This window comes from Simochromis diagramma, unplaced genomic scaffold (assembly GCF_900408965.1).
Source record: "Simochromis diagramma unplaced genomic scaffold, fSimDia1.1 OVJJ01000446.1, whole genome shotgun sequence".
Classification (NCBI taxonomy): Eukaryota; Metazoa; Chordata; class Actinopteri; order Cichliformes; family Cichlidae; genus Simochromis; species Simochromis diagramma.
The window spans coordinates 83,491-108,783 of record NW_024386822.1 but is presented as its reverse complement, the minus strand read 5'-3'; the positions used below and the strand labels follow the sequence as shown (position 1 = coordinate 108,783).

The window sequence follows — 25,293 nt, the reverse complement described above, 5'->3', positions numbered from 1 at the left end:
TTATGTGAAAAACAGAGAGGTGAGAGACGCGACAGTCAAGTGGAGCGTGCGTCTGTCCTCTCAGTGAGTGAGACAGTAGACAGCTGTGCGAAAGCAAAAACACATAAATATGCCTGAGACCCGTAAACGAAGCAGCATCTGGCTGCAGTTTAAAGACGTTTTTGTCTTGGTCTCGATACCCTCCGGTCTTGGTGATGTCTTGGTCTCGGTTTAGGCGGTCTTGACTACAAGTCTAGTAACGACTAATCTAACTAATTACTATTCCTATCGTTACAACGCCGTTACCGTTACTAACAAGAAACTGCGGTGCGGTCGCGTTACTATTTTTCAACAAACAGACGGTTGAAGCTGTCTGTAGTTTACAGCATCTTATATCAGCTGCACAGAAGTAGCTGTAAGTAATCTGGGCGCTGCAGCTTTAAGCAGCTGCGCGCTCCCGCGGACAGCAATCACTTTCTGTCCGACGATCACTTTTTGGCAAAACACCTGGAGCTCAGGGGGCAAAACAATGGCATGAGTGCTGCTGTTTGACTGAGGAAGAATAAAGTAGTCGTAGTAAGCCGATCACATGACCACTTCAAGATGACAAAGCAACAAGGTGCCAGTTTTTAAATTGTGCTGATAGGCCACGTAAAACCAGAGTCATGATAAACAAAATATACGTGTGTTTACTGTCTGAGGACAGCGCAGCGAGACCTCTCTGCTAATGAGCAAAAAAGAACAATCAAACCAAAATCAGCCCGTTCATGTTGGTGCAAAAATGCACCATGTCGACCAATCAAAGAATGATATGGCAACATGACATTTGGTTGTTTAGGAAGATTTAGGAGTGACGGCGAGAGAGAGAGAGAGAGAGAGAGAGAGAGAGAGAGTTTTGAGATGTGAGAGATTTGTGACGTTTAGCGTGTTTGCAGTGTGTAGTTAATGTGTTGTCTTGTGTAGTTAGTGTGTAGTGTTGTGGATAGTTTTGTGTTGTGTGTCAGAACAATGAGGCGACTGCTGTCTCCAGGTAGAAACAGCAGTGACACACCTGCTGCTGTCAGACCTGCAGGTATCAGGCTGTGATGTTTCCTTTATAGTGGACAGAAATATTTGCAGTGGCACAAATAATTTGTGGCATCTTATTGAAGAACAGCTGATTGTTCTGTAAACAGTTTGACATGGTTAAAAAAGGTAAATGGCTGCAAATAACTTTGTTGTTTGCAAAACTTGTGCGTATGATTTTAAAATTGACAATTTATATTTGCATTTAAAGTTATGAAAAACATGTTTGTGGTTGTTACAGTAACAAATATAACTTTTTCTACTCATTTTTTTGTTTTTTGTCTGATTTTAGATCAATTGTGTTAATACAGTATGTCAAAATGAAAACATAACTGTAAATTCAGTTACTAACTCAGTTACTTTTTTGAAGAAGTAACTAGTAACTATAATTAATTACTTTTTCAAAGTAACTTGCCCAACACTGGGCAGTACATCGTTAGATGTAATGAAAAGAAACGAAAACCCGAGCATCGAGCTCGTCCTCAGGTTCTCTTGTAGTTCCTCTACTCGTCCGCTGGGTCGCAGTATTGAGAAGGAACGAAGAAGAAGCAGAGGGACCGAAGAAGATTAGTTATGGCGGTTCAGGTTGAGCTGAGTTATTTGGAGACTTTCCCGTCTCACCTCAGTCCTCTGGATGTTTTGATGTTAAAACCACACTTGGACCGTGTCTTCCTAAATGACACGGATCCGCCGACCGTCCTCTTCACTCCTCAGGGGCCTCAGAGCTCCGGCAGGACGGGCATTTTACTGCGTGTTCACCAAACTACCGAAGAAGAGACGGCCGACGGAGTGACCTGTCCTACAGCCAACACCGAGTCAGCGCCACGGGTTCGGCTCTTTGCCAGCCGGCTCTTCCTGCGGCACCACGGGCTCCAGCAGTTCAGAGGTACCGGAACCGTCCGAGCTGTGGAGCCCGTCAGCCTCGACAGAGTCGTAGTTGGAGCCCGCAGCAGGCAGAGCCTCCGCCTGGCTGGATCGGAGCAGTTCACCGACAGGTTGCTGGAACTCTGCCGCCCGGGACATTGGCTGCTGGCTCGGCAAGGAGACCCGCTGCTGCTCCCCCGACATACAATCCTGGGAGAAGACCCAGGACAGGTGATGTTCAGAGTCAGATCGATTTAGAATCCCACCGTGAAGAAAAGCTGTAAACATCATTTCTGTTTTCAACTGATAATGTTTGTTTTAACTAGCAACAAACGTGCCAGATCCTGTGCTTATGTTACTTCCACGGTGCAGGTTAGCCTAACGTGCTTTACTTATGTTTGACTCGTGTTGTGATGCTTGTTGCTTTAGATTCACACGTCATGTTAGTAAGAAGAGGATGGAAAAGGCCCTTTATTTACTTACACTTGTAAATGTTAGAATTATGGTGAAATCATTTTGAGGCCCTCTCGCCCGCCCTTTAATATTTTAAACACAATGCGCTCATCTGGATCTTTGATAGTCTGATGTTTATGTGGCAGCTGAAGACAAAGACGCATGTTATTTGTTTTGTTCAAAGCTCTAAATTCAGCGATTCACTGATTCTAATAATCGCAGTGAATCATTTTCCACTGAGCAGCTTCTTGTTACAGCTCTGAAATAAATATATGATGCGGGTATGAGAATACAGACTGATTTGCTTCTGTTTTCTGTTCATGGTGCAGCATCAGCTGTTGGAGCTGCTGGTGCTGGAGTGCAGTCCTGTAAAACAGGGCAGGATCACAGCTGATACCTCTCTGGTTCTGACAGATTGCTGGGATTCAGTCACCCCCCCACCCTGCAGGCCACTCAGACTCTGTGTGTCAGACTTTGCTCATTACGCTGACGGCCTTTGTGCTGGCCCATGTCTGCTTGATAACAGGAGCGTGCTGGATTCTGGGTTCCCAGGTGTCCCGTGTCCACTGCTATGCAGAGTGGAAGTTCGGGTAATGGACACCCAGCGATGGCTCGAGCTCAAAGAACAATATGGGGTAGCCGTGGACCTGCACAGCTGTGTGTTTGTGACCAAACAGCTGCTTCTCAGACTGGGGCTTTTCAACCAGGAGTGGGTACGGCTGTTGAAGCTCGGCGAATCCAGAGGACCCACAGGAGAGGGCGATGTCACGGGGGGCATCTGCAGAGAGAGGCTGGTCTCTGTGGTGGTGATGGATCTGCCACCAAGTCCAGAACTACAGAGCCATGACAACCTGGGCCTCATATCACCTCCTCTGTGGTTCAACATGACTGGAGGAGAAGTGATCCCTGTAAACAGCTTTATGCTCAGGATGAAGGTGCTTCAACACACTCTGCAAACATTTCAGTAAACGAGCAACTGTAACCAGATAACAGATTAGCTAGCCATCTGCACAGTGGGCGTTTTGTGCTGTGGGTGGACTGCACCTGGTGGCAGTCGTCCTTGCTCTGCTCTGTAGCCTCGATGAGCAAACTAGTTGAATGTAGAGAAGCTCACCAGCTCACAGCGAGTCTTCAGAGCAGAAGAAATGTCACCAGCTGCAGCCAAGGAGTGCATTGCTGTGAGGAGGTAGTTAAATCATGTCAGGAACACAACACCTAAACAGTAAGCCCATACACTAATCCAAGACTGAGAGAGCCAGGCTGACTTTCAGAGTAAGTGCACGGTAACTCCCAGTAAATCAGTTTTATTCTTGGTTGCCCCGTCGTCACACGTCTGTGCCCACGGGCCCGTTGTTCTCGAATTGGTCCGCACTTTAGAAAAAAGTAGGTAAGAGTATGAACCAATCAGGGTTTGCTTCCTGTCATTAACCTTTTGCTCACCCTTACCAGACATGGGCCACAAACAGTATGTTCGACTTGGAAACATGTGTTTGGAAAACTATAAGCACAGCCACCAGCTGGATCCAGCAGAGTCGGATAAATAAACTACTGCACAGCTGTGAGCAAGTCTGTTTCTTCAGTTACATTCGAATATCAGGTTTTTAAATGACTTTACATTTTTAGCGCTCAGCGGGTGCTCACAGAGGAATCAGCTGTCTGACGGACTGCATTAGTGCCAATGTTCACCAGTCGCTCTTTTTGTACAGGTCTGATTGTCTGATGATCCATTAATCTGGAAGAGTTTCTTCTATTCCAGGATTCCAAATTCATTCAAATAAAGTGTCAGTGCAACAGGAAAAAACTGTCACCAGCAGGCATTTTATATTTGTTGAAGACTCATATTTGATCAGTTAAACGATTTTGATCCTTCTTCTTAAAGTTATCCAGGGTTGTACACTTCACACCATAAATATCCTGAATTTGAACCCAGGACCTTCTTGCTGTGAAGCAAAAAAAAAAAAAAAGGTTTCATCCCATCAGCAAATCTTCAGTGTTTGTTTTTTTGGTTTCTGTCTCTCGTCTGGTCTCAGAGGTGGGACCCCCCTCCTCCACAACCCAGTGGTTGTCGCTCTGACACGTTCTGCCGCTCGGCTTCTCCACCGTATGCCAGCGAGCTCCACATCCAGCTGGTCACCTCTCCATCCTACAACAACCTGGGCTGCTATGACAACCTGCTGGCTCAACATTTCTGCACGCCCAGGTTGACTGATGCATCCAAACAGTGTCCTTAACATGTAGAAAGAAAGCAGCACTGTTTTACTCCAGCAGTTTGTCTGGGCTCGTTTCAGGCTGGTGTCACCAGGAGACGTTCTGACCGTTCCAGCTGGAAACCATCCAGACCTGCTCGAGACCCCCTCTGAAGGGATCCACAGGTGCCGCTTATTACTGGTTAATAAGACAAGTCTTTATGCTCATTACCTAAATCAGATCAGTGTTTCTTAGGAGCACTTGTTTTGTTCAAGATAAAAACTTTTGAAAAAATAATTCAAACATTTTAATAAATGAAATATCAGACGAGGTTTCTCAGAGAATACTGTTAAATGTCAGAACATTGGTGGGTGGGTTCATTTACATTTATGGAGAAGCAAATTGAGCCTAATAGATCAAAAACCACTCTGAGGCTGTAAGTTTCTAAATTAATGTTGAAATCATCCACAATAATAATTTTGTCTGAGCTGAGCTCTAAACAATAGGCCGAAAAATCCTGAGAAATCAGATAAATTCAAATGAATTCTGAATTCTCGTCGACACACCGGCTGAGGAGCAGGAGTGGCTGCAATCTCCCACTACAGCTTATTAAGCAACCAAAGACCCAGACTGTTAATGTGTGGATTCGTTTAGGCCATCAGATTGCTGTAAGAGTAAATCAACAAAGCTCAGAAGAGAGAAAACTAATGTTTAAAAATCCACATTTAACTGTTTTATTCTTTGGTGCAGTGGAGGATGCTGTGTGTTCTTTGGAGGGCACCAGAGACGCTGCAGTTAGAAACTGTTTACTGCCGTAGCTAATGCACGGCATCACTGTCTGACTGTTCAGTAAAAAATGTGTCCTCTGAACGTCTTCAGGTGTCCGGTGCTGTTCTTCAGGGTGCAGAAGGTATGCTCATCTGCAGGAAGAGAAGAAGGAGGAGGAGCTTACTTGGCCAGCAGACAGCGTACCTCGCTCTATATGGTGAACAGTGACCGCTTACCTCAGTCATTCTTCTTTATTTCATTTCCTCTGTGCGCTCCAAACATGCGGTATGTTGTTGGATCCAGAGACTTTGATTTTGGCCTCATCTGACCAGACCAGTGTTTCACAGGCTCGTCTAAATGTTCTTCAGCAAACTTAAAACACGCTTTGTCTGCAGCTATGGAGTCCTGCGTGGTAAGCGCGCATGCAGGTCAGGGTGGTTGAGTGCACTGATGCACCTGCTGGTCCTAAGCCTTTCTGTAGCTCTGCACATGTCGGCCCCTCGGACAACTCTCAGTAATTCTTTTCACTCTGTCTGAAATCCTGAGGGCAGCAGCTGGTCGAGGCCAGTTCACGGGGAGCTGATGCTCTGGTCTCCAGCAGTTTAGAAATTCTTCTGTAAGCGATGCCATCAGTATGTTTGCAACAATAAGGCTGTGAAGTACGATCGTTTCTTGTGTGACGCTTTGGTAATGACACACCTTTTTATAGGCCATCAGTTGGGACTGAACCCGCTGATATGTGCACTGAGTGTTGCTTTCTGATTACTGATCGGGTTCAGCTGGCGCCTGTTTGCAGCTCCCTTTCTTCATGTGTTCAGTACTGTGTCCCTGTGTCATTTCATCATTTATGGACATCTATGGTTTGATTTCTTTGCATGTGTGGATTTAATTAGTTGTTGTCGACATTTGTTGAAAATTTTATGCAGCAGGACTTCTACACATCCGTTTAGTTGGTGATGTGTTCAACACTTATTTTGGATACGCTGCCAGTGAAACTGGGTTACTGGTGTTCATGAATGATTGTGTGACTACTGGTCCAAGTAGCATTCATGGGTGGCTGTAGCTCAGGAGGTAGGGCAGGTCGCCTACTGATCGGAAAGTTGGTGGTTCAATCCCTGGCTCCACCAAGTATCCTCGGGCAAGATACTAACCCCAAGTTGCTCCCTGATGATTGGAGTGTGGATGTGTGTGGATGTAGTTAGAAAGCACTCAGTTTAGAGTGAATGGGTGTGATTGTGTGAATGTGGCGTGTTGTATTTGAGGACTCCGGGAGAGTAGAAAAGCGCTCTATAAGAATCCGTCTGTGTGCCATTCATTTTGAAGTGCACAGGGTTGGACTGTCTGCTCAGATGCAGCTGAATGCTGTGAAACTGGTGAATACCTCAGTGTAACACATCCTGTAAAAGCTTTCTTCTGATATGGTTTAGTGACCATGTCAGCCAGCTGATCTCAATGCTTTACTTAAACCGTTGAATAAACCCATTTTTAGCTCACTGGGTTGGAGTCCGACCCGCTTCCCTCCCTGTGTCCCTGCCTTCCTGTCTGTCCAATGAAGGCTCTTTTCCCAAAGTGTCAGACAGCAGCTTAGCTGTGTCTGAGGGCGCTAGCTCAGGGGAGCCCTGACTCACAATAGATGCACTTTTTCTTTATTTGATCTCATTTCCATCTTCAGTGTTTTGTTGGCATGTTTCCTGTCTTTGTAGTTTTTCTTTCCTTCTCAGTTTTGTTATTATTTTTGCCCCTCGTTTGTGTGTGTGTCTTTCACGTCCTCTGTGCCTGCACTGCCCTATCTCGGGGGTAACAGGGTTGTAACAGGGTTGCAGGTACTGTTGATTTATCACAGCGAGTAAAAGACTGTTTGTTTGCTTGCAGGGATCCTGCTCACAGTGCAGTCTTTTCTAAATCTAAGCTGTTGTTAGTCAGCGTTGTTGCTCTGACAGCTTCCCCCATCTCCTCAGGGAACATCTATAAACAGCCCCGTCCCATGTTCTCTCGTGGAGGGAGCAGCTCTGTCTCCTCCAGGCCTTAACAAGACTGTGGAGCTCCTCATCGACACCATCCTGCCTCACCTGCAGCACAGGTAACCGACCTGTCTGCTCCGATTTACAACCTCAGGCAGTGAAAAATACAACTCAATAGGACCTGAGCTTGAAGTTCACATAAACAAACCTAGTTCAGTAACAGAGAGATGCATGATGGCACACTGCTGATGTTGGCTGCATGTCTGCTCGCAGCAGCTCTCTGTCTGGTTGCACGGTCCTCCTTCACGGTGCTGCAGGAAGTGGAAAGATGGCAGCAGTGAGGGCAGCAAGTGGCAGACTAAACCTCCACCTGCTGAAGGTACAACAGCTGTGCTCAAGGTTTAGAGTGATAAGATAATTAGACACCAGCACATTCTTCATGATTCCTCTCTGCAGGAGAATATTTTGTCTTTAAATAAAAGGCAACGTATTGTTTGGCTGCTGTTGTTCCTCGTTTGCAGGTAGACTGTGTGAGCCTGTGCGCTGACAGTCCTGCAGCCTCTGAGGTAAAGCTGGTGTCAGTGTTTCAGAGGGCCGAGGCCCTGCAGCCCTGCGTTCTGCTGCTCAGGAACCTGCAGCTCGTCCTCAGATCACGAGGGGCTGCTGAGAGCGACTGCAGGGTCCAGGCAAAGCTCTGCCAGCTGCTCAGCTGCGCCCCCACCAGGTCAGTGACTGCCTCTAACCCTCATTCAATACACTGGTCTAGCTCATCGAGTAGGTGATCCTGTTGATGAGATGAGCTTTCCTTTTATTACCTCCCCTACCTGTAAACCACGCACCACTACAGGAGCGCAGAGTATGACTCGGCACCACACCAACAGCTGCACTTTCACTCGGCTCTGCTTCCGAGCAGCAGAGACGTGCACAAGTGTTTTTAGTCAAACTGGAAGTCTCCTGTGTGAGCCACGGCTCAGAATATAATCAAATGTCTCTGGTTATCTTTCAGTGTGGTGATGGTGGCAACTGTCTGCAAAGTTCGAGATTTGCCTGCAGGCATCATGGCAGCGTTTGTCCATCAGGTAGCAATAGAGAGTCCAACTGAAGAGCAGCGGCGTGCCATGCTGTCCAGCCTGAGCAGAGACCTGCACTTAGGGAAGGACGTCAACTTGGAGAACCTCTCCAGACTCACCACAGTGAGTAATGACATCGACTCTACTCACACCACCACTGGGGCAGAATGAATGAATGAATGAATCAATCAATCTTTATTTATAAAGCACTTTTCATACAGAAAAAATGTAGCACAAAGTGCTTTACATAGTTAAAAGCAGCCCACCCCACCCTCCAACTCACTCCCCACACTCTCAATACACATATATCCCCCCACCCCCACCCACACACACATACACACACGCGCACACTTAAAGAGTAAAAATTGGGCTGGGCACACAGCAGGAGGGAGGCCAAGGAGCCCCCCAGCCAGGCTGAGAGGACCCCAGAGACCCAGCAGCCACGGTCGATCACAGCCCCGGTGCAGAGAGCGCCCTCTGAGGAAACACTGGAGATATGACACAATAGGATATATACAGGGTAAAATGATAAAATAAATAAGAACAGGATACAATATAAATATAAATATAAATAGAGTAAGAAGATTAAAAAATGAATAAGAATAAAATCAATAAATATTAGGTAAAGTCTAAATTAATAATAGAATAACAGGATAGAATAAATAAGCATAAAATAAATAAACGTTAAGTAAAAGCTAAATTAAAAAGGTGGGTCTTGAGCCTGTTCTTAAACACATGTACGTTCTCTGCGGCCCTGAGCTCCTCCGGCAGGCTGTTCCACAGACGAGGACCGTACCACTGAAAAGCTGCCTCTCCGTGAGTATGTGTCCTGACTTTAGGGACAATCAAAAGGCCAGTACCAGAGGACCTCAGGGTCCGCGAGGGTTCGTATGGTAAAAGCAGATCTGAGAGATAAGAAGGCCCAAGACCATTAAGACATTTAAAAACCAATAACAGAACTTTAAAATCGATCCTGAAACACACGGGGAGCCAGTGCAGCGATTCTAAAACCGGTGTAATGTGGGCCCGCCCTCTGGTCTTCGTCAGCACACGAGCTGCCGAGTTTTGCAAAAGTTGTAAAGTTGAAATATTCTTCTTAGGAAGACCAGAGAGCAGGGCATTACAGTAATCAATGCGACTGGTAATAAAAGCATGCATCAGCATCTCCGTGTTGGCCCGAGAGAGAATAGGGCGGACTCTGGCTATATTTTTTAGATGATAAAATCCAATTTTGGTTACATGTTTAACATGTGGGATAAAACCAAGCTCAGAGTCAAAAATAACACCCAGGTTTTTCACTTGTAGCGAAGGACATAGTGAAAATGCCTCTAATTTAGACAAGAGTTTCTCTCTCTGAGCCTCAGGGACCGACAATTAAAACTTCAGTTTTGTCCTGGTTAAGCTGTAAAAAGTTTTCTGCCATCCAAGATCGTATATCCAAGATACAGTTAAAAAGGGCATCCATTGGTCTGGTGTCATCAGGAGACACGGAGATGTACAGCTGCGTGTCATCAGCGTAACTGTGGAAGTTCACTCCATGCCTCCTGATGACACTGCCGAGAGGCAACATATACAAATTAAAAAGTACAGGGCCTAAAACCAACCCTTGAGGCACACCACATGTCATTTTATGGATCTTAGAGGAGCATGTATCCATACTCACCATAAAAGTTCTGTCAGAGAGATATGAAGTGAACCAGTTGTGTACAGCACCAGAGAGGCCCACCATGTGTTTTAGTCTGTTTAAAAGAATAGCGTGGTCTACTGTATCAAAGGCTGTGCTTAGATCCAGTAGCACCAGGACTGAGAGCTTTTGGGAGTCCCAGTTACATCTAAGATCATTTAAAACCTTTAGGAGAGCCGTCTCTGTGCTGTGGTTCACCCTAAATCCAGACTGGAATATCTCCAGGATCTGTCTATCATTCAGAAAATCAGTAATCTGAGTAAAAACAAGTTTTTCTAAGACTTTACTTAAAAATGGTAAGTTGGATACAGGTCTGTAGTTATTAAAATCATTACAATCCAAATTGCTCTTCTTCAGAAGGGGCCTCACCACCGCCGCAGGCAGCAGGGAAGACACCCAACTGAAGACAGCAATTCATCATGTATAAAAGCTCAGCCTCAAAAAATCCATAAAGTGTTTTAAAGAGTGAAGAAGGAATTGGATCTAAAAGACATGTGGTGGGTCTCACTGTGGAGAAAACCTTCTGAAAGTTCTCAGCATTAACCAGGACAAAGCTGTCCAGTGTCTCCTCAGGTACAATCGAGCCCTCAGATGTGTTTACAATCATAACATGAACTGTTAAAGCTCAGGCGTTCAGGTGAAAACATGTTAGGCAGCTGTGTTGGTCCAAATCTGTAAAGCTACTCTGGGGGAGGCTTCAGGTTGTTTCTAACCATGAAGCCAAAAAGCTTCTTCTAGCTGCTCCCGTGTTCAGGAGTTGCCACAGCTGGCTGGATTTGGATGCTGGTTGCCCTTCCCGAGTGTGGTTCCTGTTTCAGTCCACATGTTCTTCCTCTGCTCCACAGGGTTTCGTGTTGGGGGACCTCAGTGCTTTGCTGGTTGAGGCTGGTAGAGCTGCCTACAGGAGGTTGATCCACAGCTGGTGAGAATAACTACGTCTTACAGGACAAGATTACCTTCTAGTCCAGATCAAATGTGTCATACTTCATCACCTGTAGTTTATAACAGAGTCTCTGAAACATGTTGGTTTTGAAGGTTGTGGTCCTGGAAACAGCGAGGTGGTGGGGTATTTAAACGCTGAAGCTCGGTGCTCTCAGCTTCTTGGTTTTTGTGTCTGAAGCTCTAATTCAGTATGGAAAGCTTGAATGCTCCCCTCTCAGGTCTCGACTGAACATCCTTCTGCCTCCTGGAAAAAGGTGTAGACCGGGGTGGGGGACTCCAGGCGTCGAGGGCCGCAGGTTTTAGATCTCACCATGGGTCAACACACCTGAATCACATGATTAGTTCATTCCCAGGCCTCTGGAGAACTTGAGGACATGCTGAGGACACCGGCTCTCGAGGCCTGGAGTTCCCCACCCCTGGTGTAGAACCCTCAGACAGCTTCTTCTCCACAGCACCATATCTCCCTCACCCCTGCATACCTCGTGCTTAAAGAACTGTGGAGACAACAGTTGGTACAGTGCTGCTTTGTAAATTTTTGGCTCTTACGTATCCTGTTGTCTGTGTCTTAAATACTGCTGTTCTATGCTGTAGGTTACCGCCCACTGTTGTTGTGTGAATACTTGATCGTCTCACTGAACAGCCTGTAGTTCAGTCTTTATTGTTGATTGTGCAGTGGTGCTCGGCAGCAGGAGGATCTGTGCTCCAGCGGAGTGACCATCCTGAACCAGGACTTCACCTCTGCTCTGGAGATCCTGCAGGACACCCTGTCCAAGGCCATCGGGGCCCCGAAGGTGACCAAAGACTAAAAGACCGTTATATTTCCATTTTTGCTGTCGTTGTTGTTAGCGCCCCTAATAAGGCCACACACACAAGTTGTTGTGCATGAATGGTTGTCTGTGGCAGACTGTGGTGGAGTCGACCAAAGCGGCGGAATAACCTTTACTCCGTTTTTAGCAATTCAAGTCCATGTTTGGAAAAATGAACTGACACAACAGGCAGTGATCTTTGTTTGTGTAAACATAATATTCATTATTTACAAAAAGTGAATATAACAGTAAAGACGTCTGTGTGTCATCGGGTTGTTTGTTTACAGTGAGAGTGGAGAGTTGTGTTTAAGTCACTCCTGCTGTATAGACACACACACACACACACACACACACACACACACACACACACACACACACACACACACACACGTACGTGTGTCACAGGTGCAGCTTAATAAATTGGAAAGAAGCAGCTGTTTCTTGTTTCACCACGTTGTTGTCCTTTGTGTCCGTGTTGTGAGTAGATACCTAATGTGCGCTGGGAGGATGTCGGCGGTCTCCAGCATGTGAAGAAGGAGATCCTAGACACGGTTCAGCTTCCTTTGCAGTGTCCTCAGCTCTTGTCTCTGGATCTGAACCGGACTGGAATCCTGCTGTGTGGACCACCAGGGACAGGAAAGACTCTGTTGGCCAAAGCTGTGGCTACTGAGTGCTCCATGACTTTCCTCAGGTAGATTTCGTTCCACTTCATAGGAACGAAACAGGCAGAAAGGCGTCACGCTGAAAAGAATCAGCATTTGTTCACTGACACTGTTACTTCTGTCTTTTAGTGTCAAAGGTCCAGAGCTCATCAACATGTACGTGGGTCAGAGTGAAGAAAACATCAGAGAAGGTGTTTCTTAGTCTTTACATTCAACCATATTTGTTTTGGTAATGTTGTTAGTTTCAAGCTAACGTCTGAGACTGAAAACTCATTGAGTTACTATAAAGCCACATTATTGTTTGTCTTGGAACATTGTTTCATTTTAACATGGCAGAGTGCCTGGACAGATTGCCGCTCCTTCTTTAAGCCATTACCAAAAAAAATTGAAGTTTATTTTTTAAAATGGCTCACTTTAAAAAACAAACAAACTGTCGTCTCTTCCTGTTTGTTCTTTTTTGTTTTGCTGCATTTACAGTGAATAATATTCTTGTTCCCAGAAACGTATCACCCAGAGTTAAATTGGAACACATTTTTAAGTAAATGTTATATTTTTGTACGTGATGTGGATTGTCATCAGTTTTCCACAGAGCACGCTCAGCAGCTCCCTGCGTCATCTTCTTTGACGAGCTAGACTCTCTGGCTCCCAGCAGAGGGCGCAGTGGAGACTCTGGAGGGGTGATGGACAGGTGTGTGCACGCCTTCATTTTTATTTTGTTTGATTATTTATAATATTTGTTTCTGATTTTTTTTTTCTTTTTTTCTTTTTTTTTTTTTGTTCAAAAGAAATGAATCTTTTTCATTATTGGGAAGCACTCTATGGCACCTTGACTGAGAGAGAGTGCTGCCACGATTAGTCGACTAGTCACGATTACGTCGGCTATCAAAATCGTCGACGACTGATTTAATAGTCGACGCGTCGTTTGAAGCTTTGTAAGATCACAAAAGACGCAGGAATAAGTAGCAGGATTTAAGAGTGTAATAACGGACTGAAACAGAAGATGGCAGCACTGCATGTACAAGGATGCCAGCTGCCGTTAAACCCCGAAGAAGAAGAAGCTGTGTCCCAGAATTCATAGCGCAGCCCAGCTCAGTTTCCAACAATGGCGGCAGCTAGTTAGTTTTAATATTACTCTTATTATTCTTTCTGGGTCACAAAATAAACGTTTAACATATTTTCAGGCGAGAATGTAGCTGTGTAAACCTCAAATACCTGCTCAGTTTATCAAGACACCACATATTTTCAAAAGCGCTCCGACGTTTTCGGAGACGTCTGTTACCCACTAGCTCGATAGCTAGCCGGGGGCTAGGCTCACTAGAGCCGTGAGAACACCGGACTCCCGGCTGTTTTCAAACCCACCGCCGTCTTTCACTACTCAGGTTAAATATATATAAGTCACTTAGATAACTTACAAATGTTATTGTTTGGCTTTTTTTTTTAGTATTTTATTTGTTCCTGAGTAAATCGGTTTGGCTGAGATTAAAGTTATAGTTTTTACACAGCTGAATAAACATCAAGCAGACAGCTGATCATCAGAAGTGTGAGATGCTGGAGAATTTACTCCGGTGTCCTGTTATATTTTAGATAGCAAGGAGTTTATTAAACTTCACCGAAACAATCTGCAAATTTCATTAAAGTTTAATAAACTATCATCTTGTCTTTATTGTTAGTTAGCACAGACCTTAAACACTTAAAGCTGTAAGCTAATGATAGTTATATAAGAGCAGATGCTGCTGGTGCAATAAGCTGTACGTTTTACGTCCAGTGGATGATGATCTGATTAGTCGACTAATCGCAAAAATAATCGGTGACTAGTCGACTATCAAAACAATCGTTTGTGGCAGCCCTACTGAGAGACATAATTTACTGTGCTCAGCTCTTGTACCATCGATAAATTTTACTTGCCTTCCTGTACAGAGTTGTGTCTCAGCTGTTGGCTGAGCTTGATGCGCTGCACTCCTCTGGTGGGGTTTTTGTAATCGGAGCCACAAATCGTCCAGACCTGCTGGACCAGTCACTGCTCAGACCTGGCAGGTCGGCGCTCTCACTCACTCACACACAGTTATGTTTGCATCACTTCACAGGGTGTTGTGCTGGCTCCAAAAACAAATCTGTTCTTAATGAACCACAGAATTACCCTGCTGCTTAGTTGATGAGTTTTTGTTTGCAATTCCTAGATTCAAGACTTCTTCAATAAAGCAATTCTGGTTCCCTTTCAGTGGTTTCACTCGGTACAACACATAAGCATCCTCCCACTTCTATTTTGCTCTGTCTGCCGCCTTGAAGTTAGCTTAACTGCCCCTGTTGGTGTTAGCCTCCAATGTGTCTGTGAAGGTTCTCAGTCATCCAGGTCATTGTAGTCAAAGGAGCTTGCAAAGAAAAGCGTCTGGACTTCTTTAAGTTACTTGAAGACGTTTCACCTCTCATCCGAGAAGCTTCTTCAGTTCTAAGGTCAAATGGTGAGGAGTCCCAGATATAAACCTAGTGGGCGTTAAGGCGTCCTTCCCAGACGCCTTAACGCCCACTCACATCCTGGGCCATCTGATCTCAGGAATTCGCATGATAAGGTGGGGCCAGGTTTCACAATGAACTCACCCGAAACTCTGGCTGATTGGGGCCCACACCCAGTTTCACACCTTGGCTCAGGCGATTAGAGGATCATCAGGGGGTCCTGTTGTCCCTCTGTGAGGGGAAACTCCCACTAGGTTTATATCTGGGACTCTCCACCATTTGACCTTAGAACTGAAGAAGCTTCTCGGATGAGAGGTGAAACGTCTTCAAGTAACTTAAAAAAGTCCAGACGCTTTTCTTTGTTAGCCTCCAATGCACAGTTGGTGCATAGGATGCCCGTGGAGCGATAAGTTCGAGTTTTCCTTAGCGTTTTTGGAATGGACACCAAATCAAAGCAAGCAAGGCAGAAATCTTCTGTTTGCCCCTGTCCTCAGGGGTGCGGTTTCTCTTTGCACGACAGGGACCAGCACGATGCGTGCCCCGTCTGCCTTGAGGTTGTCCACGCTATGAGAGCATTGATGGAGCCGAAGCCTGTTATTTTGTCACTAGCTCCGGCGCTCGAGGCTGGAAAGACAGGTGGTGTTTGTGGAGAAAGTGCTGGGACATATGGTTGTCGCACTCCATGACCCTCTCCAATCTGAGTCTGGGGCCCCGGCTTCATCCGAGTCATGAGCTCCGTCACTATGTTCCGGATGTACCAGGAGCTCAGATTGCTGGTTCCTGATGACAGCCCGCTGGGACCTCACCCTGCGAGTCTTGAACAAATATTTACAAAGGTACAAGTTGAAGATGCTAACAATCAGCTTTTGAATGCAGTCGGCCTGGAAGATTGTTTCAAACCAACTGATCTAATAGATGCTTATTTTCATGTGGCTATACACCCGAACCACAGGCAGTTTCTGAGGTTGGATTCGAGGGCGTAGGCTACGAATACCTGGTGCTGCCATTCCGGTTGTCTCTCGCTCCTTGCACTTTCGCAAAATGTGCCGAGGCAGCATTGGCATTCCTCAGAGAGGGAGGCATTTGCATCTTAGCTTATGTAGATGACTGGGCTCTTGTAGCTTGCTCCAGAGAGTAGGTGGCGACACAGCTGCCTCTGGTTCTGTCAAATATTCAGGCACTGGGTTTCTCTGTGAACTTTCAAAGAGCTTGCTAGTTCAGAGTCAGCACATTTCTTTCCTCGGTTTGGAAATATGCTTGCTTTCCAGCTGTGCACGTTTGTCAGCTGCATTTCATTGCTGATTTACTCTATGATCACTGTAGTGCCACTTGAATTGTTAAAGATGAGAGCGTTTCAGTGCTGCATCTTGCATGCTAGCTCTTGGTCCTGTAGGGAGCCGGGGTGCTGCATCAGGGTGTTGTTTCACAAGGTGGTGTCCACAGATGCTTCCCTAAGGGGGTGGGGAGCACTGTGTGAGGGCACATCAGTGAGAGGGATCTGGACCACAGCCCAGTGTGATCTGTGCATCAACCACTAAGACCTGCTAGCAGTGTTCTTGGCTCTCAAGCATTTTAATTCAATTCAATTCAATTTTATTTACACAGCGCCAAATCACAACAAAAGTCGCTTCAAGGCGCTTTATATTGAAAGGTAAACCCTACAATAATACATACAGAGAAAAACCCAACAATCATATGACCCCCTATGAGCAAGCACTTTGGCGACAGTGGGAAGGAAAAACTCCCTTTTAACAGGAAGAAACCTCCGGCAGAACCAGGCTCAGGGAGGGGCGGGGCCATCTGCTGCGACCGGCAGATGGCCGGTGATGATATGCATAAATGGGAGCTCATTTCTGTCCAGTTCTGAGGGGCCAGCATGTCCTAGTCAGTGCAGACAAATCAACAGAGGTCTCTTACATAAACAGGGAGGGAGGAAGACGCTCCCTTCCCCTGTTGAATCTGTCTTACTCTCTACTGTTATGGTGCAGTGTTCGTTTTATGTCTCTGAGAGCCGCTTATGTTATGGGCCATTTGAACCTGGGGCCAGACCTTCTCTCCACAGGGGGTCCTCTGGTGAGGGAATGGAGGTTCCACCCTTTTGATAGTGGCCCAGATTTGGGATCTGTTTGGCAAGGCGCAAATTGCACCAATCATTTTTCCTCCAGGGTAAACACTCACTGCCCCCTGTTCTTCTCCATAATTGACCACATTGCACCCTTGGGCATGGACGTGCAAGCGCACCAATGGCCAGACGTGCTCCTGTATGCATTCCTCTTGGTGGCAATGATATCTCCAGTTCTAGAGAGAGCCTCACCAGTGTCTTTCTCTGATTCTAGTGGCCCCTTGGTGGCCCACAAGGTCATGGTATGCAGAGATAATTGGTCTGCTGGCAGTGAGTCCTTGGCAGCTTCCTCTCCACAGGGACCTCCTCTCACCTGTGATTCACCCACACCGGGATCTGTGGTGCCTTCATGCTTACCTGGTCAATCTTGATTGCTACCGCAGCATCCACTAGAGGCTGGTACCCTCACAAATAGCAGGCCTTGGAGCGATGTTGCTGAGACTGCCACACTCTCCAATTCCAGTGCTCTGTTGTGGATGTGTTGACATTCCTGCAGGACCTGCTGGATGAGGCCCTTTCATTTTCTACAGTTAAGGTTTATTTAGTAGCTATATCTGCTTGTCATATTGACTTTGACAGGGTGACACCAGGTGCACATGCCCTCGCCATACGTTCTTTAAAAGGGGTTTGCCGGCTGAGACCCGTGGTTAGGTTAATCTGCTCTTATTGCACCTACTGCTCTTGCACTTCTGATTAGATGCAGAATTTATTTCGATACCCTGTATTTGTACATGTGTCATGACAATAAAGTTTAAGTACAGTGTCCCTGCAGGGGACTTGTCTTTGGTGCTGGAGCGCCCCTTTTTTTTTTAACCCATTAGGTCTTGGATATGAAATAATATATAATATGCTTCTCGCTTTGGCAAAGCGAGTGGGTGACCTTCATCGTCTGCCTGGGCATCCCTCCTGCACACAGTTCTCTCCTGATTGTGCCCGAATGCTGCCCATTTTCCCACGGTCATTCCTGCAGCTTCTAGCTCTATGGACATTGAGTGGCTGAGCTTTTGCTCCCCTCCTCTTGCGTCTGAGGAGCAGAGAAGGATGCCTTCTTTTTGTCCGGTGCGTGTGCTATGTACCTACATTGAGTCCACTCAAAACATGCGTTTATGTGACCAGTGTTTGTCTGCTTCGCTAAGGGGGGCTCTGTCTAAACCAGGGGTGGGCAACCTCAGGCCTTGAGGGCCGGTGTCCTGCAGTTTTAGATATCATCCTAGGGCAACTTCTGTTCCCTGAAGGAGAGGAACGAGGTACAACACAACATTGCCCTGCCGCACAGCTTGGCTCGGTGAAGAGCGACTATCGAACTGAGGGATGACTGTGATGACACGGGGTATGTATGTAGGCGGGGCCATGTGCATGTCATCGCAGGCCATCCGCTTTAAAGGTGTGAATAAAGGTTTCTTCAGCCAGGGCACGTGGGAGCGTAATATCAAATACTTATGTGTTGTACTCGGGGTGTGCGATATGACCAAAATCTCATATCCTGATATTAAGACGTCTATCGTCCCGATAACGATATAAATCACAAACATTTAACATTTTCTGTAAAGTCTGTGAATCTCGGGCAGCTCGACTTGTGTGAAGTGTTTCCAGCTGGGCGTCATGTAGCTGGAGTCGAGTGTTTTAACCGATGCATGAAACGATACATTTTTAGTCATAAGTTGTAACGGCGCCGTTTTCTTTGTATTTATTACACGGCGTGCTGCGGGGAAAAGCCTGTTCTAACGTTTGAGTCTAAGGTTTATTTTTTAGCACCTGGCGGCTCTTTTTGCTTCTCATCCGTAAACACTCTGCATCTTTCACGTGATTCAGTTTATTTTAAAAAGTCTCAACAGGATCTTGAGCTTTATTGTGAAAGGTTTATGTGGAAAATAAACCGGCGGACACACAATGGTGTTACCGCTGTTGTTGCTAACGAAAACGCATAAAAACAGGCGCTTGTCCGTCTGTAGTGTGGTTATATTAAATATAAGAGAAAGAGAGAACTTGAAGAAATGAATATAGCCACTACAGTGACCATCAGAACCATGAGAAAATATTGCTGTAAACAGTTTATTTTACGACACCACGAAACAAACGATAGCGTAAAATGAAACGATAGATGTTTTTATATCGTCATCCGATATATATCGTTATATCGAACAGCCCCATGTTGTACCTCGTTCCTCTCCTTCGGGGAACAGAAGTTATAGATATAACATTATGTTTCATTTGGAATCAATTAGACAGATTTCTCTGATTTCAGTGTGTGTCTGAACCTCTCCTGGACTTTGTCTTCTTAGGTTTGATAAGCTGGTCTACATGGGAATCAATGAGGATCGTGTTTCCCAGCTGCAGGTTTTTCAGGCCATCCTCAGAAAGTAAGAACAGCACTTCCTGCGAAGGCCGGGCCTTTACACAAGCTGCAAAAAGCTAGGCACAAAAAACAGCCATCGACCTTTTTTCTCCGACATTTTTCATTCTGATATGTTTCATTAAATACTTTGGTCTTCACAGCTTCAGTCCAGAGAACCTGTCATCGGATTAAAGTAAAATTATGAAATTATGAGCATGAGAAATTTGTGTTTACGTAGCATCAGTCCATTTAAATGGTAAGTACTATACTTTAACTTAATCTTTTAAAACAAGCTTTTTCTTGGTTCCAGATTTCAGTTAGACCCTGCTGTGAATCTCCAAGAGGTGGTGGACTGCTGCCCTGCTCACATGACCGGTGCTGACCTATACGCTCTTTGTTCAGATGCCACGATGGCAGCCATCAAGAGGAAGATCTCTCTCATCAGTGACGGTGAGGAAACCTGATTCATTCTGATTCAATGAAAGGACTAGATGTTACAATCCCTGACGATGCATTGCTTAAGCGATGACTACTATGAGGAAAGGCAGCCCGGCGCTTTTTCAGGGGGACACATTGTCAGCTGTGTGCCTCAACTTCACAGGGTGTTTCGGCCTTTTGTCACAAATATTTTACTCTTAGCTTCCTTGGTTAGGTGTAGGGATTAGAAATCTGATCTGGAGTATTATATTTAAATTATTAACATTTTTTTTTTTTTTGTGATCAACATTTTATTGATTTAAAACGGGGAGGAGGGGTACAGACATATACAGCACAACTGTAAACTGCAGTAGCAAAGCAAACATTGGTCACAAGGCATAGGGACAGCAAAGAACAAACACAAAGTCAAAACCAGTTATTGCCTGTTCCAGGAGGAAGAGGATGTGAATCCAGCGAACAACATTTTGCATTGTATTTGTTTTAAGGAGATTTCAGAGGTATCATAAGGAGATTTAGACCAGGATTGGGAATATAAAAAACTTTTATATATAAAGTTCACAAAGACCCAAAAATTGGATACAACAGGACCGTCCCAAAACGTGCAAGAATGAGCCTGGTGACGAATCATTGCAGATGTGACAGTGATACGTAGCCTGTAGTTTCATCTGGAACCTCCTACAGGGTTCAATGTATGTTCTGTGTATGGTTTTCAATTGATGCGCCAGGTTCTTAGAAGTCAAACTCAGATTAGACCAAACTGTATCCCAGTCTACATTAACCTGTAGTTCTCCCAGTTCCCTGACCCAAATAGATTCAATGGGCAGGGGCTTTATACCCTGTTCAGCTAATTTGTTGTAGATTTTGGAAACAGAAGGTCTGCCAGAGTTAGGCAGGATCCAGTCCAACATGGGATGAGAGGGAAGAGGAGAGTCCCAGGGGACACCATATGCTTTAAAGCTGATCTGAGCTGCAGATACACAAAGTAAGAAGAAAAACGTGTCCTTAAGTCCTGAAATGAACGAAGGCCTTGGGCATTGAATAGATCATCAAAAAGGTTTATCCCGAGTGAGAACCAAGAGGGTTGAACAAATGGTTGGTGATATATTTGGAGGGCTGATGAAGACAACACAATGTCAGGATCCCAAATCTCATGGAGTCAGTCGAGGGAAGTGACCCAATTACTTTCTTGGGGAAGTTTATTCCCAAGATTGTGGAACTATTGGTTTGGTCTGTCACTGTGATAACGGTCTTTTCTTTCTGATTTCATTTTTCTTTTAATTATATCTTCTAACCTGTTGTTGCCTTTACCCATGAACTTCACTTTCTTTTTTGGGAAAGTAATAAATAATGCAGATTTTATCGTTATTACTGTTGATTTGTTTACTCAGACCTTCTCTGTCACTTTTTAACCGGATCTCGAGGGAAGGAAGTCCCTTTTAGCACAGTTGCATTAGCAGATTTGTCTGAAGCTGGTTTTTCTCTTTGCTCCAGAAGAGTTATACACAGGGCTCTCCCCGTCTGCTCTCTGCAATATGTTGACATTTATATTGTTTTTGCAGCTCTTGTCCATCTAACAGGGTTTTCCAGTCAACTGCTCATTCTTCTGCTGCTGATAAGTGTAATGTGAGGATTTTCCATTGTAATCTACAGTTCAAATTGTTGGGCTGACAACGGTGGTAGAATAGCTGTGCAAAAACTCAAACTGATTTGTGTCAGCTAGTACTGCTGGGCCTCTCAGGCTTTAAACTGGTTATATGTGCTCTGATGGATCATACACTGTATAGATTATTAACCGAGTCTTTGCAAGCGTGGTCAAACAACAATAGCAATAGTAGATTGCTGCTGCCTGTTAAATCCTAGTGTTTACCCACCTATCATTAAGACATAAATCCCACTCAAGAATTGACTTCAGTTTTGTGTCTAGTTGTTTGTTCCACGAAATCTGAGGTGAACCACGTAGGCTTTACTCTCCCTGACTGTGAAGCAGGGACTGCTCCGTACACTACACCTCATCGAAACACCACCTAACTGTGCGATGAGCTCTTTGGGAAGCCCCGGTCGGTGTCTCTGAATCCAACCACAGACGACTTCAACCCCGACCTCCTCTTGCCGCCTTTTATTGAAAACAGTTACAGTGCACACAAGCAGCACCCATTGTAAAATCCCCCTATGGTCACAAAAGGTTAAAATACTGTGTGTGTGTGGGTGTGTGTGTGTGTGTGTGTGTGGGGGGGGGGGTGTTTGTGTGACTTCCTGCTCACCAAAGGCTAATCTCCCCCCCGTATATGGCTTAACCCCTCTAACAGTCTCACCAAACACAAACACAGGTGAGGTCATAAAGGCAGGAAGTAAAACATCCTCACTAAATAAGAAACAGAACCCTCACATAGGATGTGTCCCTGTAATGAAACACTACAGCCTCCCCCACCCACAGCCTGGGGAGGTCAACAGAAACAGAGGAATGTCTTTGATCATGCTGCTTGAACTAAGACTTACAAATTTAAGTAACACAATGACAACATTTAACAACTTGATTTGTGTAAAAACAACAAATGTGATCACAAAAGATACACTTCCTGTTCCTCTTTCTGTGCTTGTTGTTATTTGTAGTAAACACTGATGGACTATAGAAAAGTCTGAGTGCAGCTGCAGTCTGCCAGCTGAAAGTTGTGCCCGTTAACAGCTGATTCTGCTGGTCTGACAAAAATGATGCAAAAAGATCCCTGTTGCACATCTTTAAGCTTTTGAACAGGCGGTGAGATTGGCGCGACTTGTCTGCTCTTCTCTCTTCTCCCTTCAAACCTTTTACCCTCTGCATCCCTTCCTCTCTCCCTGTCAGGTCTAGACTCTGAAGACTCTCCTGTCCTCCTCTCCACTGAGGATTTCTCCACTGCTTTAGAAAACTTCAAGTCATCAGTTTCTGATGAGGAGCTCCTGCGATACAAAGACATTCAACAAAAACTCGCTGCAAAGTAGAAACACACAGACATCTGTTCGTCATGGGGCTGACAGATGTTCAACAGTTTCATTGAAATCACCTCAGAAACATCACTGCTGTACAATACTGCACGGCAATGTAAATCATGTAAACAGAAGTTGGTAATATATTTAATTAATAAAGACACTAATGAAAAGTGGTTTGTCTGTCTCTGTGTTAGCCGTGTGACGGACCGTCAGTCTGTCCCGGGTGTACCCGGCCTCTCGCAGCCTGTAGGCTCACTGTGACCCTGGACTGGGTGGATGAAAACTGGTGTAGAATTTCACTGTGTTTGGTGGAGCTGCCATCATCATTTGTAATTGCCACATAAGCGGGGCGTCGGAAAGATCTGGAGTCGTGTTTCAGCACCTTCAGTAAATCTGAGCGGCAGCTTAATGCTGTTAAGGAAGATCTTTCTATTTCTGTGCTGCAGCCATGGTTCCACCTGCAACGCTCGCCACACAGCCTGCTTTCCTTCTCGTCTCTGTCATGCATGTAAGCATGCATAGGTCAAAGTTACAGCCAGTGTTTTTCTACACGTAACTACCATGAACAAAGCTGATGATACCATAAACTCCCACAAAAGAAGAATCAGCAGCAGACACAATCTGTTGGACCCTTTTGTCAGCCATGTTAGTGATACTCATAGTTCCCCAAGTGCAACGTTATACTTTTACTTTAAACTTTTTCCTTTTCTGGACATGGAGGAACGCTGGTTTGAGGGCGGAGTCAAGGGAGGCCATTTACGTGAAAAGGGAAAGGCCATCTCTGAATCGAGGAGGGGCCTAAGGGTCCATCTGTCACCATCTTACATGCTGTGATTGCAGCCATTCAGCTCTGTGAATGAGACTCATGGCCGTTGATCAGTGAGCGTTGTTCAGTGGTCATGAGAATTTGCATATTAATGATCATAAACTGACCTCCCAGCCCATTGTTCCGTCAGTGCTGCTGGTTTCAGTCATTATGCAAATGTTTACAAGGTTGGAAACCTGCAGTCAGCTGAGACTGAAGACGTCAGTTGGATGAGTGACAAAACGTTTCTCCCACTGAAAACATCCAGATGAACAGAATTCATTTTTTGGGGCTGTTTATAATAGATGTAATTTATCCACTCCGGGTTTTTTATTGTTGGTATTACATGTCCAAAGAATAGAAGCCATGATGTGATCCTGCAACAATTTAATTGCATACTTTAAATTTATCAGGGATCTCTGGGGTGTCTTTGTTTGAAATCATTAACAATAGCAGCCCGTCTGACAGCCTGGTGGAAGTGTTTCAACAAATGTGTCCTTAGAAGTTTATTTAGATGGTGCTATTTCGAACAATCCTGACTTTACAATTAACATGAAACCACTGTACTTGTGCATACGAGTTAGAAAAGGCTTCACACACCTGCAGCACATTTTTAAAGTAATATCCTGGTCTTATTTTCTCACTTGATGCAGACGTGCAGGATACGGACATTTATCTGCAATACCTACAACTTAAATCAGTTGTCCACTCACTTAATACTGAGCTTAATACTATAAACGTTATCTTTCCACAGGCAACTTCAACATCCAATTACAAAAAAAAAGAAACATGGGAATCAGACCTATCACTCCATCACTACTAATGCCAACATCTGGAATGAGATTTGCAGAAGCATCTATTTCAAAACAAAATCTGCCAATTTACAGCTAATGCAATATTAAATATTCCACAAAACTCAGCTTTCTGGACAAACAACTTTAAATAGGAGTCACATCAGGATTGTTCACAAAATTAGGTAAATGGTTTTATGCAGCTCTGGTTTTACAGTTAAATCGACTTAAACTACAGTATAAAAGAGCCCTTGCACTGCAGTGGTGGTCTCTTTGATTGAAGCCCAAGTCAAAAAAGCCCAGTATGCAGATGACATTGCTGTCTTCAGTAATAGATTAAAGTTTATTGTCATGTACACTGCAAAACACAAATGGTTACTCTGAGCAATGAAATTCTTACTTTGCGAGTTCCCAGGCAGGGGACAGAAGTAGTGGTGGTTGAAGTGAGCCTTCAGAAAACGAGGGAAACGCCTGGCTCACCAGAGGAATGGGCGCAGGCATCTGCCAGGTGGCAGGAGTGTGATCTGTGTGCCGTGGGTGAGTGTGGTCCTTAATGATGTTGTGTGCCCCTTTTCCGACCTGGGTGATGTAAATCTCCTGTAGTGGTGGGAGGGGTACTCCACAGGCAAACTGTGCCGTTGGAATTACCACACTGTGATGGAGTTTGTCAGGATACTCTTTGCTGTGCATCTGTAAAGGTTGCTAAGAAGTTTGGAGGTTAATCGAAATTTTCTCAGCTTCCTTAGAAAGAAGAGGTTTCAAGATTGAAACCATCATGAACTGAACACACCTGCAAAGCAGGTTGCTGAATTTAGATGCGTGAGTGTCATTGAATACCTGTGCCTGTGAAAGAAGTTAGTTGCACATGATTATGTTCTTTCTAGCACATGGCTTTGGAAATAAATATAATTCCATATTTTAGTTATAAAAAGGGGGTTGTCATAGT

At 45.0% G+C, this 25,293-nt stretch overlaps 1 protein-coding gene across 4 annotated transcripts; it reads left to right on the top strand.

Moving 5' to 3' along the window:
- The first annotated feature begins 1,565 nt into the window (after positions 1-1,565).
- On the top strand, positions 1,566-22,921 carry pex6 (peroxisomal biogenesis factor 6). 4 transcript variants are annotated; one of them, XM_040027202.1, is made up of 18 exons: positions 1,567-2,139; positions 2,691-3,296; positions 4,392-4,561; positions 4,650-4,733; positions 5,428-5,533; positions 7,275-7,396; positions 7,554-7,656; positions 7,799-8,001; positions 8,284-8,470; positions 10,877-10,953; positions 11,647-11,764; positions 12,265-12,470; positions 12,571-12,632; positions 13,021-13,129; positions 14,359-14,475; positions 19,297-19,374; positions 19,660-19,799; positions 22,627-22,921. In XM_040027202.1, exons 1-18 carry the CDS (start codon positions 1,618-1,620, stop codon positions 22,761-22,763), a joined length of 3,147 nt encoding a protein of 1,048 aa, XP_039883136.1. In that variant the 5' UTR covers positions 1,567-1,617; the 3' UTR covers positions 22,764-22,921. The 4 variants fall into 4 exon arrangements, with proteins under 4 accessions (XP_039883137.1, XP_039883136.1, XP_039883138.1 ...); XM_040027201.1 differs by having other exon boundaries at positions 1,568-2,139; positions 7,551-7,656; XM_040027203.1 differs by lacking the exon at positions 14,359-14,475 and having other exon boundaries at positions 1,566-2,139; positions 7,551-7,656.
- The last annotated feature ends 2,372 nt before the right edge of the window (positions 22,922-25,293 follow it).